The 13,518-nt window shown below is 36.6% G+C and overlaps 2 protein-coding genes across 6 annotated transcripts in view; one reads left to right on the forward strand and one right to left on the reverse strand.

The window, feature by feature from the left end:
- Positions 1-3,617, reverse strand: part of HHLA2 (HERV-H LTR-associating 2) — a 137,042-nt gene extending 133,425 nt beyond the window's left edge. For 2 of the 4 annotated variants that reach the window (XM_032349872.1, XM_032349863.1), the window contains exons 1-2: positions 3,444-3,617; positions 2,904-3,053 (exon numbers count right to left, since the gene is read on the reverse strand). The gene's annotated coding sequence lies outside the window, so the exon portion shown is untranslated. The remainder of the gene's footprint in view (positions 1-2,903; positions 3,054-3,443) is intronic. The other 2 variants (XM_032349882.1, XM_032349860.1) reach the window with 2 other exon arrangements.
- A 143-nt stretch (positions 3,618-3,760) lies between these two features.
- The window catches only part of IFT57 (intraflagellar transport 57), a 53,067-nt gene continuing 43,309 nt past the window's right edge, over positions 3,761-13,518 (forward strand). Inside the window, exons 1-4 of one of the 2 annotated variants that reach the window (XM_032349844.1) lie at positions 3,764-4,112; positions 6,613-6,775; positions 7,563-7,681; positions 10,610-10,700. In XM_032349844.1, coding sequence (XP_032205735.1) covers positions 3,901-4,112; positions 6,613-6,775; positions 7,563-7,681; positions 10,610-10,700 — 585 coding nt within the window. In that variant the 5' untranslated portion in view covers positions 3,764-3,900. Of the gene's footprint in view, positions 4,113-6,612; positions 6,776-7,562; positions 7,682-10,609; positions 10,701-13,518 lie in introns of both variants that reach the window. The other variant, XM_032349851.1, reaches the window with a different exon arrangement.

Raw genomic sequence — 13,518 nt, forward strand, 5'->3', positions numbered from 1 at the left:
TATAAGTATTCCACATTTATACCTTCAATCCAACTGGAATTTATGTGTTGGAATTCAGAGATATAATTTTGTTTCCATATGCATAACCCATAATTCTAACAGCATTTACTGAGTAGTTCATCTTTCTCCACTAATCGGTAACACCAGTTTTGCCATATACTGAATTTCCAGATTTTTTATTTTCTATTTATTCCTGTGATGTCATTATTTTAAGTTATGCCTTGATGATGAAACCACTATCTGATTATCATGATTCCCTCCCCAGTCTTCCTTAAATTTACTTTCGTCGGGGCTTCTGGGTGGCTCAGTCGTTAAGCATCTGCCTTCGGCTCAGGTCATGATCTCAGGGTCCTGGGACTGAGTCCAGCATGGGGCTCCTTGCTCAGCTGGAAGCCTGCTTCTCCCACTCCCCCTGTTTGTATTCCGTCTCTTGCTGTTTACCTCTTATCAAATAAATAAATAAAATCTTAAAAATAAAATAAATATACATTTATGTATGATTTTCAGTATCAGTCTTCTTGTAATTTTATTCAAAAGTGTATTGAGTTTAAAGATTGGGCAAAGATAATTAATTTTTCTCATTCATGAATATCATATCCCTATCTAGATTGTTCTATGATTTTCAGAAAAGTTTAACAATTTCTCCATAATGATAATGATACATTTATTCCTATGTGCTGTATATGGTTTATTTTTGAGGTTTTTGTTCTTCTAGTAACCTTTCTTCAGTTTGGATTTAGTAACCTTTCTTTAGTAGTAACTAGACTTTTATTAATAGTAAATACTGATAAACACTTTTATTATTAGTAACTAGTAATCTAGTAACCTTTCTTCAGTCAGGCAAACTTGCTGAGCTGTCTTACTAACTTGTCTGTAGATTCCCTTGGAATTTTTTACTTAATCATATCACCTGCAACAGTTTCTTCTTCTGCAATACTTAAATAATTTTTATCCAGTGTTCCAGTTCTGATCTCTGGTACAGTTTAGAAAAGTGAGTGTCTTCATCTTGGTCTTAACTTTAAAAGACATCACCTCTAATGCTTCACGTTTAAACGTGACCTTTTTATTTTTTGGATTTTTTGGCATACACTTTCTATTAAACTAAGAAAGTTTTATTCAATTAGTGATTTTCTAAGTTTTTAACATCTCGAAGTCATTTATAATGCAAAGCAGGTTTGCTCTTTAAGCATGCCCACCCAGTCTTGAAGGACTTGTTCTTATATCTGGAGATGCAGCTGGAAAGCCTTCCTCCACCTTCCAACCTGCCTCCTTTTTACTGCCAGCCTTGCTCAGCATCTTTCAGGAAATCCATTTACTTTAAATCTCCCTTGATCAGAGCACTGTTCAGTTTCCAGAGATTAGCCCATTCAGTCACAATAAGATCTTAAGGGCCTTAAAAATTACCTCCAATCATCTCACAGTTTGTAAGAGATAAAAGTCCCTGTCAGAAGCCTGGCTATTAATTGTGGTCAACACATAGAGTCAGAGATAAATCTCCCAAGATTCCTGAAAGGAGGAATGCACATGCCTCAACACTCTTTTCTCTTCAAGTCCTTGTCTAACTCCTTGGTCAACATAGGAACTAGTCCAGCAAAACTATGAACAAAAATGTACCCCCAGCTTCCAAGTGGCTAAAAGACCTGGAAGAGGGTTTCAGTGTGCATACTCACACGTGAGAAGGAAATCCTTCCAGCAGGGAAAGAAAAGTGTTTTCAACTATGATGGGAAACAAAGATTCAGCAAACCTCATCCCCAGGCCTTACAAAAATGAAATGACATTTCAGTATTGTTTCCCATGTTTTTTTCTATGGGAAAACACAAAATGTTGAACAGTTGGCTTTTCCTTTCTTTTATTCTTTCTGTGTCACAGTTACCGTGGCACACTTTATATTTTAGTCTTTTTCTTCCTTCACAACAATGAAGGGGAGAAACAATTCCTCATACTGCTTTCAAGCCAGGATGCATCAGTATTGTGCTGGGGAAGAAAATGGCTAGGTTCTGGGACAGGTGGGGCTTTTTTCCCCCCACCAGTCAAAATACATATGTTGTTGGAGGGTTTCTTAGCCAAAATACGACGTTTGGCTATTTCATCTTGAGTGCTATATATAACTTTCTGAAAATGTCAGAACATCTTATGCAGGTAGAATGACTAGAGTGAACATCTCCCTGGAACCAATTTACCTGTAAAGTCTGAAACCTTTTTGAGTATCATTTAAACAGCCAACGGTTGCTTGTTGACTAACCAAGCATCACAAAGTATGCCTCTGAGCTTTCACTTTTCTTTTCCAGTTGTAAAAAGCTATCTATCTATCTTGTACTCTGAAAGTTAAACAGACTTACTACAATATCCCTCACCCCCAAATGTGGTGGCTGGGGTGGGGAATGTATGGGTGAGAAACACTCTTCTGAGGAAGCAAAGAAAAAGGCCAAATCTGCAGTAGGGTAAAGTCAAAGCCAATTTTCCAACCTATCTTTATTAAAAGCAGCTGGCTAATGACTTACAGTAGGAAAGTAACATTATTTATTTAAAAAGCAACTCTCTGTGGCCCTTCCCTTTGGTTATCTTCTAAATTATTTTATGTATTTCCTTTCTCTGGTAAATGTTAGAAGATATTTGTCTTTCTGATTTTTCACTTTAATAACTTTACTAGTATCAGAAAGAAATTAGACAGGTAGTAAAATGAAAAGTGCTCCTCCACCCATTTTCTAACAAAAACAAAAATATATTAGATAAATTTCAAAACTTCAGTTATGTCAAAAAAAAAAAAGTGACTCTTCTGTCCTCTAGTAGCAGGTATAACATCAGAGATCTCCCAAAAATCACATCATACACACAAATACAATTCCAGTCTCTTCCCACACATTCTCTTCTTCCATGAAACCTCCACACATCTACCACTTACCTCATATTTTATGCTGCATTTTGGAAAACTGTTTGACACACAAACATGTTTTGAGGACTGCAAAGCTGTGGTCAGTTATGTCACCTTTCTTGTTTTCCTAATAGCTGCAGAGTACAGTAGTACCTCTCTTTAGCCACACTTAGAGCTGTCCTGCAGAGAAATTCAAGATAATCCCCTTTATTTTGTGGATTTTAACAAGGAACCCCCAAATTCTACGCAACATGTAAAGGGCTTGAAACCAGTAGGATGTGAATTTAGAATTCTTGTTTCAGAGGTAGAACAAATCCTTCCCAGTACCTCCTTTTTGCTCATCCTCTTTTCTTCTTTTCCCCACCCCTTCCTTGTTCCAGCGCCAGAATAACAGGGGAGAATTATAATACTTCAAGGTTTATCATATTCCGTTAAGTACAGCAAAAACAGAAACCTGTTGTTGGAAAGTTCCTGACCCAAAGGGAAACCTACGATAGCCACTATTTTTGCAACCGTGAAAACTTTCAATTTTGAGAACAGTGAAAACACAGCAGTGGGAGTCTTCCTTACCCCTTACATTTTTCAGCGCTACCTGCAAACTCGGATACCAGCTCACAAGCGGCGGGTAACCACCAGGCCGAGCCCGCCCCAAACCAGCTAACAACCCCCGGGAGCGCGCCACAGACACGCCTTCCGCCCCTCCTCTGCCTGGAGGCGCGGCCCCACTTGGAGGAGGAGCGCCACGCCCCCACGAGGGGGTGGGACTACTTCCCTGCCACCTCCTCCCCAGGGGCGGGGGAAGGGTGAGGGCCCCGCGTGACGTCGTTCAGAAAGCCCGCCCTGGTTGGAGGGAATTTAGAAGCAACGTGGGCGGGAAGGGGGCGGAGTCTAGTTTCCCTGGTGACGGGTTGCCCGGCGGTCGCCTGGTAACCGGTCGCGGCGGTCCTGGCTGCGGCAGCTCAGGCGGCGAAGGCCGCCGAGGACTGTGGGCCGGAGCCCACGCCGGGCGCTTTCTGCCTGTTTTGTGATGGCGGCCGCCGCGGCAGTGGTCACGCCGTCAGGTTTGGAAGATGGAGTGTCTCGGTCCCGCGGCGAAGGGGCAGGGGAGGTGGTCGTGGAGCGGGGGCCCGGCGCGGCCTACCACATGTTCGTGGTGATGGAGGACCTGGTGGAGAAGCTGAAGCTGCTCCACTACGAGGAGGAACTCCTCCGGAAGAACAACCTGAAGCCCCCGTCCAGGTGGGTGCCCTCGTCCTCCAGCGCCTGGGTGCCGGCCGGACCCCGGGGAGATGCCTCCTCCGGCCTCCTGGGGAACCTTGAACGCGAGTTAGCGCTTGCTTCCATCTTCGTAGCCAGGAAAGGGCACTGCACCCCGAACTTGGCGACAGAGGCCTCGGAGCTCACCGAGTGTAGCTTTGGTATTTTTTTAGAGAGTCAAGTTTCAGAATCGCTGAAAGAACCGGAAGACGGCTTGGCTTTCTTAGTCTTTAAAGCACACACACCCCTCCACAAAACACAAACCGTTTTTTTCTGATTATAAAAGTTATGAAAGTACCTGTTATAGAGGACTCAGAAAAACACAAGAAAGTGCGTAGAAAATACTGATATGACCCATAATCTCATCCCCAAAGATGAATACTGTTACCATTTTAGCTCTCTTTCTAGTTTTTGTTTTCCTTTGCGATAATCTGCCCCTACAACTGGTAACTGTGGGTACCTAGGACCTTGCTTGACTTTATATGAAGTTAGTAAACTTGTTGACGAATTGCTTTGGTTTAAAAGACTTCTACCTTTGTGATAACAGTACTTTCAGAAGCTAAGAAGTGGAAAAGACAAATAAAATGACAACTGAAAGAACCCTGTCTATCTTACATCCTAAAGGTCTTTCCTGGTTCTGGTGGGGAAAAGTCCATCGTTCCCTGAAGTCAGTGCCATTAGTTGTCGAGGGTTATGCACAGCTAGCACTTTTTCTCACAATCAGTGTAGCTTAGTGACAGATAAGTTAATACTTAACATTGTTTATTGTGTAAAATGCAACTTAGATTAAAAATCTGTAATATTTTCTTTTAATGGCTGTACCTTGGGTTAAATAATTTCCCTCGACAGTTTTGATTTCATTCCTTGCTCTCTTACAATAACTTGCATTTTAGGATATGTAGGCTCTATGTAAACTGCCCAGACTGCTAAGTCAGTCCAGAGTAGGAGAAAATAGTTAGAGGAAAAGGTAGTGTTGCTTGATCTGTGATAGGAATTTGGGGGTTGGGAGTTATTACTTCAATGAATCAATCAGGATAATATAAACAACCAACATTTTCTATGATAAAAATGCATTTTTGTTCCCAATTGTATTTTCAAACTAAAAGAAAATGGCCTAAAGTTTCTACTGGTATAACCTCTGTGCTATAATCCAGGATATTTTAAATCATGGATTTGTGTGGCAAATTTAATGGTTCCCAGACTGTGGTTGTCAGATGAGCAGTAGCATGGCTTGGGAATTTATTATAAATGCAAGGCCACAGTCCCTTTCCAGGTATACTGCATTAGAAATTCTAGGGGTGGAGCCTAGAAGTCTATTTAACAAGCCTTTCTGGTGATTCTGATGCATGCTCAAGTTTGAGAACCACTGCCCGCCCTGTGTCTGGAGGATCTCTCAGTATTCAGTCCTCTGTTCTGGAGTTGGTAACAGCCTGGGAAAAAAAGATGAGTTTTCAGCAGTGGGTACTTTGAAAGCATTGTGCACATATGCCTGGAAGGACTTCCTGACCTTTTTCTTCCCAGCTACCTGTTATCTTTTAGAACATTTGCACTACCCTGCAGGAAAAAGTGTGGGAAACATGAAAGAGTAGACTGCTGATTTTTATGAAAAATAGTTATAATAGCCATAAATAAAATTATAAACGGCACAAAAAATTAATAATTGCACATAAAACAAAATCAGATCTTTGATCAAACCGACTTGAGTATTGTTGGCAAGTTTTATTCTTAACCTATTTAAGTATAAATCGTACATTGATCTTTGTAGGACTATTTGCCTACTGGCTAGGGGATTGAGCAAAAGTCAACAAATGTTTGTTAGGATGTGGATGTGATACTCAGTGGTTCTTAATCCTGGTACCTTAAAACCATCTAGGTAGCTTTTGAAACATACTTGTACTGGGGCTTTATCCCCAGAAGTTCTGATTTAATTTGTAAGGGAAGAAGCAATGTTTTGTCCAGTAGCAATAGTTCGGCGAGCTTCTCGGTACTTCAGATATGCAGCCAAGATGAGAACAACTGTTTAACATACCTAATGTGTTAGGAACAGTATGTAAAGATACCAGTGACGTTGTAAAAATGCATAGTAATTAATCATTAGAGTCTTTTTTTTCAAAGTCTGAAATTCTCTTAATTCCCAGTTTTCATTTTCAAGAGGTACTCTTATTATTCCTGACATATAGATAATACTGGCAAAAGTTGTACATGATTGATCAGTTTTTTAACATGCCCTGCATTTACTGGGTGTAAGATCTTTGATCTAATATTTTGCGTATAGTAGTAATTGCTCTAGTTCTATTGATTAAAAACTTGAATATGAGTGTTGTGGATTACCAGAAACTTCAGAGTGAATTATAAATGTCTTTTGATTTTAAAGCCATTAAAAAAAAAAGTTCTTTAGCAATTTTGGACTTAGTCCATTTAGTTGCTATAGACTTGTTTGCAATATGTCATATTCCATCCTCCCCACCTTGTTTTGAAACAGACACTATTTTGCCCTGCCTACCAACCCTGGTGAACAGTTCTACATGTTTTGCACTCTTGCTGCTTGGCTGATTAACAAAGCAGGACGCCCCTTTGAGCAACCTCAAGAATATGATGACCCTAATGCAACTATATCTAACATATTATCTGAGCTTCGATCATTTGTAAGTGTAAACAACCCTCTTCTTTCAGAATGTTGTCAAGTTATGAATTTTAATTTTGGTTATTCAGTGTAGATGCTACCCTTTTAGATTAATTTTCTGTGAATAACTGTGTCTATTCACACACATACATATATAAAATTATATCTGGATTTTTCAGATAAAACCTCAGAATGCTTGATATTATAATATTAATGCTACTTCTAAAAATGTTCAATGTACTCTTTATAGCTGAAAGTAATATTTTTTCTTAATCTTGTTATGTCTCAGAAGTATATTATTTGGATACTTAGTTTTCCTTCTAAAAAATGCTAGTAGGAAGTTGAAACACTGTATTTTGAAAGGGAGCTTTGATTTAATAGACCATGATAGCAGTTGTACTTTTCATTTCTGACTTTTCCTGAGGGACAAGCAGTAAAAATTTTTGGCACACGTTATTAACTTTTGACAAGTGATTCACTCTGTCCTTCCTATGGTTGTTTAACAGTAGGATACCAAGGCAGTAGTGGTCTTTTTTCACCCTAACAGGATCAATTACTTGTTCTGTCATGAGGTTATTGCCTTTCAATTTGATACCTTTGACAATAAAATGTCTTCATTTTCCTGTAGTTTTTTATGTATCAGTGGACTGAAAAGATGGATTTCTAAGAAGCAATATAATTACAGTTATTTTAAATCCTATTTGAAAAGTAGAGAAGTGATACATTTATTCAGTAGTACTTTGCTTAAAATATTTTGACATTTGAAATATAAATAGCAAGTAATACCCTGTTTATCTTTTGTATTTCAGGGCAGAACTGCAGATTTTCCTCCCTCAAAATTAAAGTCGGGTTATGGAGAACATGTATGCTATGTTCTTGACTGTTTAGCAGAAGAAGCATTAAAATATATTGGTTTCACCTGGAAAAGGTAAACATTACCTAACCTGACAATAGTACTTTTATGTGGATAGCTTTTTCCCCCATGGGTTCAGAGCTATTTAATTGAACTGACAAGAAGCATTTTCTCTTGACTATTCTAAACTGAAAATGCCACAGGTGATTAGAAATGTCTGCATAGACAAAATTGGAATAACCAGTATATTCACAACCAGTTCTGATTTTATCATGCCCCTTCCCAATTCAAATATATAATTATTAAAGGTTTAACTGAATATCTTCGTCAATGTAGGAAATTTTTTCAAAGTCTACTTATACACACAAAGATAGTTATACATGGGGGTAATTGATAGCTGCAGATTTAAGGAAAAAATGGAAATTAATATACTTTAAATGGGATTTTTCTTTTTTGCTTATAGATTATGGGTAAGAATAATAGCCACCTGAAGAAGCCACTCTCTTGGGCACTGTACATTGCTTCTTTGTCTGACCTGAGAGTGATCTGTTTATAATTCCGTGCTTGTATTTATCTTATGGTATTGAAATCGTTTTTTACAGGTTTGGCTTTCTTGCAAGAAACTATGAACTCTTTATATGTACTGTATGGCAGTTAGCATAGCACTTTGTATATCATAGATGCTCAATAAATGTTAATCACATGGATAAGAGAATAAAATATTCAGAAACTATCCATTTATGTAAGATATAGTTAGGAAATACATAATTTTGGTTCTTTCAAGATTGGACTTATTGACTGGTTAGAGATTGTGGAAAGAATTATTTAGGCAAAACCTGAGCAAGCAGTACTTTGGGATGAGAAAAAATTTCTTTGGAAAGGTGTATATATTGTTCCCTGTTAATATCTTAATGTATATTCAATTACATTCTCATGTAAATAATCTATTCTCTTATTAATAAGTACCTTAAAAAAATGTACTTGACTTAGGTCATCATCAACTTGAACCATATGAAATTGCTGATATTCACCTGTGATTGAACTAAAAAATGGCAATTTCATATGCTTCAGCCTAAATATTACCAGTTAGTGCAATATAAGGAATAACTATATGGATTCACATTACTTCCTTATTAGACTCCAAGAAAAGTTATGAGATGTGCTACTCCATTTTGGCATTTTTAGATGTTATTAAATTTACCGCCCAATGTGTTCTAAATTCACCTGAAGTGATTAATATCTCAACCAATAATCAGTTTTGTACTTCCTTTGTTTCTAGGCATATCTAATTCTTGACCATGTATTGTGATTTGAATAATTTATAAGGACTGTTAAAATACATGGGGAAGAATAAGAGGGAAAATACTGAAAGTAGGCATCAGATAGTATGTCAGCTATGTAATATATAAATTACATAGAAGTTATATATTTATAGATTATTATTTTATATATTAAATATGTCAAAGCAAATCCTAGAAGAACATTGCTTTTGAGGTAGTCTCTAATTCTAATTAATGAAATAGAGAACTTATTCCTTAAGAAGATTGATTTGGTTCTTAGTACTTTATGTTGATTTTTATATTTTATTAATATGTCTGAGGTATGGATTTTTAAATGAGTTTCCAGAAATAAACCTAAATATTTTCAGTTATTTTTAATCTGGGAAATATATGTCGTTAATCTTGTTGGAGAAATGGTTGTTCAATACTTAGTGTTAGGACCACTGATTAGATTTAGAAGAAAGCTGGAACCCTTCTTATTCCATCAAAATAAATTTCAAATTGGTCAACGATGTAAATGTGAAAAATGAAACTGTAGGGTACTAAAAGGTCAAAGAGGGGTGGAATGTGTCATGTGAAGGAAAACCTTGTATATATGATGTTAAAACTGCTAGCATCCATGCAAGGAAAAGTTGCCAAATCTATGTAATAAGAATTATAACAGTCCTGAATAGCCAAGATTTTAAGTGATAAACTAGGAATATTTTTAATACAAGTTAGGCAAAACATTTTCTTAATATACAAAAGGGCAAAGGCCATAAATAGGCATTTCAATGAAAAAGAAATACCAATAACCAATTAAAACTTGAAAAGGTGTTCACTTACTCTCTTCAAGAAATGCAATTAAAACAAGAGATTTTTCACTTATATGATTGGCAAAGATTAAAGTTTGTTTGCAGTATATATGAACATATGGAAATGGAGTCACTGTTTTTGGGGGTGCATATTAGGGTAACATTATGGAAATTGGCTTTTGGAACATATGGAAAAATAATAAAATGTACAAAGTTGTTGACCCAGCTATTATATACATTTATTCTAAATGATGGACATAATGATGAATGTACAGGATGATTTTTTGTTTAGTTAAAAAAAACTAGATGGGGCGCCTGGGTGGCTCAGTGGGTTAAGCCTCTGCCTTCGGCTCAGGTCATGATCTCAGGGTCCTCGGATGGAGCCCCACATCGGGCTCTCTGCTCGGCAGGGAGCCTGCTTTCTCCTCTCTCTCTGCCTACTTGTGATCTCTGTCTGTCAAATAAATAAATAAAATCTTTAAAAAAATAAAAATAAAAACCACCTCAATGTTCAGGCTAAGTTTCTAGTTAAATTAGTTATGGTACTATTGTTCAGTAGAATAGTGCAGGTATAGGGGAAAAAAGAGAAAAATGTATATGTACTTAAATGTGGCAACTTAGTGAAAAAGAATGTTGGATAACAATATGTATTTTATCCTCCCAGTTGTGTATATTTATTCTTTAAATTTGGAGATAAACATTTTTGCTTCTTTACGTAGAGCTAACACAACTAACATAACTAACGTAACTAAAAATAGAAAGTTTCAAAAGTATACATCAGACATGTAGTAGTGATTATGGAAGGGCACATAGTAAAAAAGGACAAGATCTGGCATAGAAGGGGTTCTTAAAATTCACATTATACCTTTTTGTCATGCTAAAATGTTTTGTTTTTAACTCTTATCACATACTAAGCCTTATTATTTTAGACCAACATACCCAGTGGAAGAATTAGAAGAAGAAACTGTCCCAGAAGATGATGCAGAATTAACATTAAATAAAGTGGATGAAGAATTTGTGGTATGTGTGCTACTGAACTTTTTGTTTCTTTTTACCTTTGAATTCCTTTCCCTTCTCTTAATTCCCCCAAACTTCCATTTTTAGGAATGTATTTCATTTCATTGCTTCTAGAGAAGAAATGCTTTTAAAATAGGGTACCAAGTATCAGTTGTTTAGACCATTAGTTAAGTTAATGCTCATGTTTTCTAAAGATTGAAGTCTGAATTATAGCAGAAGTTCTTAAACTGTAAACAGGAAACAGTGAACTACTAGTTATATGAGTAAATAGTTTGTTAGCAACCATTCGTGATTTGAAATAAACCATAAATAATATAGAATTTACAAAAGAATAGTAGGGTTTAGGATTAATATATTCTACTTTGTAAGAACACTGTTCATTTCTCAGGAACTCCTATATGCTTCTAAAATTAGGATAAGTACTACCCTTTAGGAGATTTTAAAAACAGTTTTAAGTACCAACGTTTTTTAAGTTGTTTGGCAGCATCTGGGCCTTTACCATTCTTAACATTCTATTCATATTGTGAAACCACATGATCAAGTCTTTATAACAGATTAAACTATTAACATGGTAGGGAAAAAAAGCACTTTCACAGAACCAGAGCTAGATTGACCCTGATATTTTAGGAAGTATACCTTTGATCTGAAATTAAAATAGTAGGGGGACAAAACCTTTTTTTAAAGTGTATTTTATTGCCATAAATCAATTACATTTTCCAAGTGACTTTTTCAGACATTAGATAATGGGTGCCTGGATGGCTCAGTCTTTTAAGCATCTGCCTTCTGCTCAGGTCATGATCTCAGGGTCCTGGGATCAAGCCCCGCATTGGGCTTCATGCTCAGCCGGGAGCCTGCTTCTCTCCCTCTGCCATTCCCCCTGCTTGCACTCAAAGAAAGAAAGAAAGAAAGAAAGAAAGAAAGAAAGAAAATCTTCAAAAAGTAAATAAATCATTAGATAATAAGTATATTCTATATTTCAGCTAATTTATTAAGCTATTATATGCTACATTGTTTTCTAGCAATTGCTGAAACTAACCATTAAGTAAATTAGACTATTTCCAAATAGTAGAATATTATGGAGCCATAAAAATTGTTTACAAAGAAATGTTAGTGATATAGAGATGATAATTTCTGCTGTATGCATAAACCCAAGTATGTAAAATATACCAAAAAGAAAAAATAATAATATGTTAACATTAGTTATATATGGGTAGAAAGGTTATGGATGATTATTTCTTTTTTTTTTTAAGATTTTATTTATTGGAGAGCGAGTGAGAGAGGACAAGTGGGAGAGGGAGCAATAGACTCCCCACTGAGCAGGGAGCCTGATGCAGGGCTCAATCCCAGGACTCTGCAATTATGACCTGAGATGAAGGCAGACACTCAGCCAACTGAGCCACCCAGGCACCCTGATTATTTCCTTTTCTATGCTTCTTTGTATTGTCAAAGTTTTTAACTTGAATTTTACCAGCAGTATAAATATTTTAAACCATTAATAGGAAAAAGCTAATTCTGTTATTTATAGAAGGAAAATTAATCAATTTATAAGATATATTTTAAAAGTATGATACATTTTAAAAGTTAAGGTAAGTATATGTTCATTCATTCCACACGTGTTTTATTGAGCACCTGTTGAGCAAGACCCTGGTGGAAATGCATGTACATAAGCTCTGAGGCAGGAGCGAGCTTAGCTTGATCAAGGAACTGAGAGACCACTGGGGCCAGATTTCCTAAGGATGGTGGGTGTATGCATGTGTGTGGTTTAAGATTCACAGGAAAGATAGACCAGGTCCAGATCATTTTGGCTATTTTAAGGAGTTCCGACTTTATTCTTTGTATAATAGATCTTCCCATTCAGGCTCAGAAAATGTTAAGTTCTTGCATACTCCCATTCGTTGACCTCATTTACTTTACTCAGGTATTTTCCTCATCTTCACTTTTTAATAAGTATTTATTAGTTAATGGTTTATCGATAGAAACCTGGTCCTAGTGCATTGACATTTAGCTTCAGGGACATAACTCAAAACTGCCAGTGAAGGGGAAAAAAGTGCAAAAACCTACTAGTCAGAAAGAAGACTCTGTAGGGATGGAAACCACCTTTGCATTTTTTTGTATCTCCATGTTACTAGTGCAAAGTGGGGTGTTCCTTAAATATTTGACTCATAATCAACTGTCAGCAAATTGCTATGTAACTTTTAGAAATTATAGCTCATTTTTTTCTAAGCACCTTTAAAGTCCAAAGCAGCATCATTAGGTGTGTAAATTAGAGAAACAAACTAGAAAACAGCCTCTTTGCACATTCCTTCCCAACTGTACAGTAAAGACCTACTATCATTAGACCAAAATGAAGGTCTTCCTTAAAGGGTTGCCTCTGAGGCTGCTGGCTCCCTTATGTCGAGTCTCTTGAATTTTCCCTTTTCTTTCTTTCTTTCTTATTATCATCATGTTGTCTAAGTAGCCCTTCATTACCTCTCCCATCCCTCTCGCTAAGGTGATGAGTGCCAAAAAACGTTTGGATTGTGGGATGTTACATTATTTTGTTGCCAGAGTTTGTGCGGTGGCTCAAGGTTGGAAAAAAATTGTTTCTGACAGAGTGAAGTTCTGCTATAATCATCTAGAAATTAGAATCCTTTAATTTTAGACTTGTCAAGATAGGACACGTTGATAACTCTTTAAAAAAAGATAAAAGAAGTATTGATCACAAAATAATATTTTCACCTGCTGTATATAATCATGTACTTAGTAACTGGCAGTTAGAGAATTAAGAGGGTACATAGTACTTATGTACTTATATGCAAAGAAATAGTGGAAAATTATTGAG

Source organism: Mustela erminea, chromosome 1, assembly GCF_009829155.1.
Source record: "Mustela erminea isolate mMusErm1 chromosome 1, mMusErm1.Pri, whole genome shotgun sequence".
NCBI classification, from domain to species: domain Eukaryota; kingdom Metazoa; phylum Chordata; class Mammalia; order Carnivora; family Mustelidae; genus Mustela; species Mustela erminea.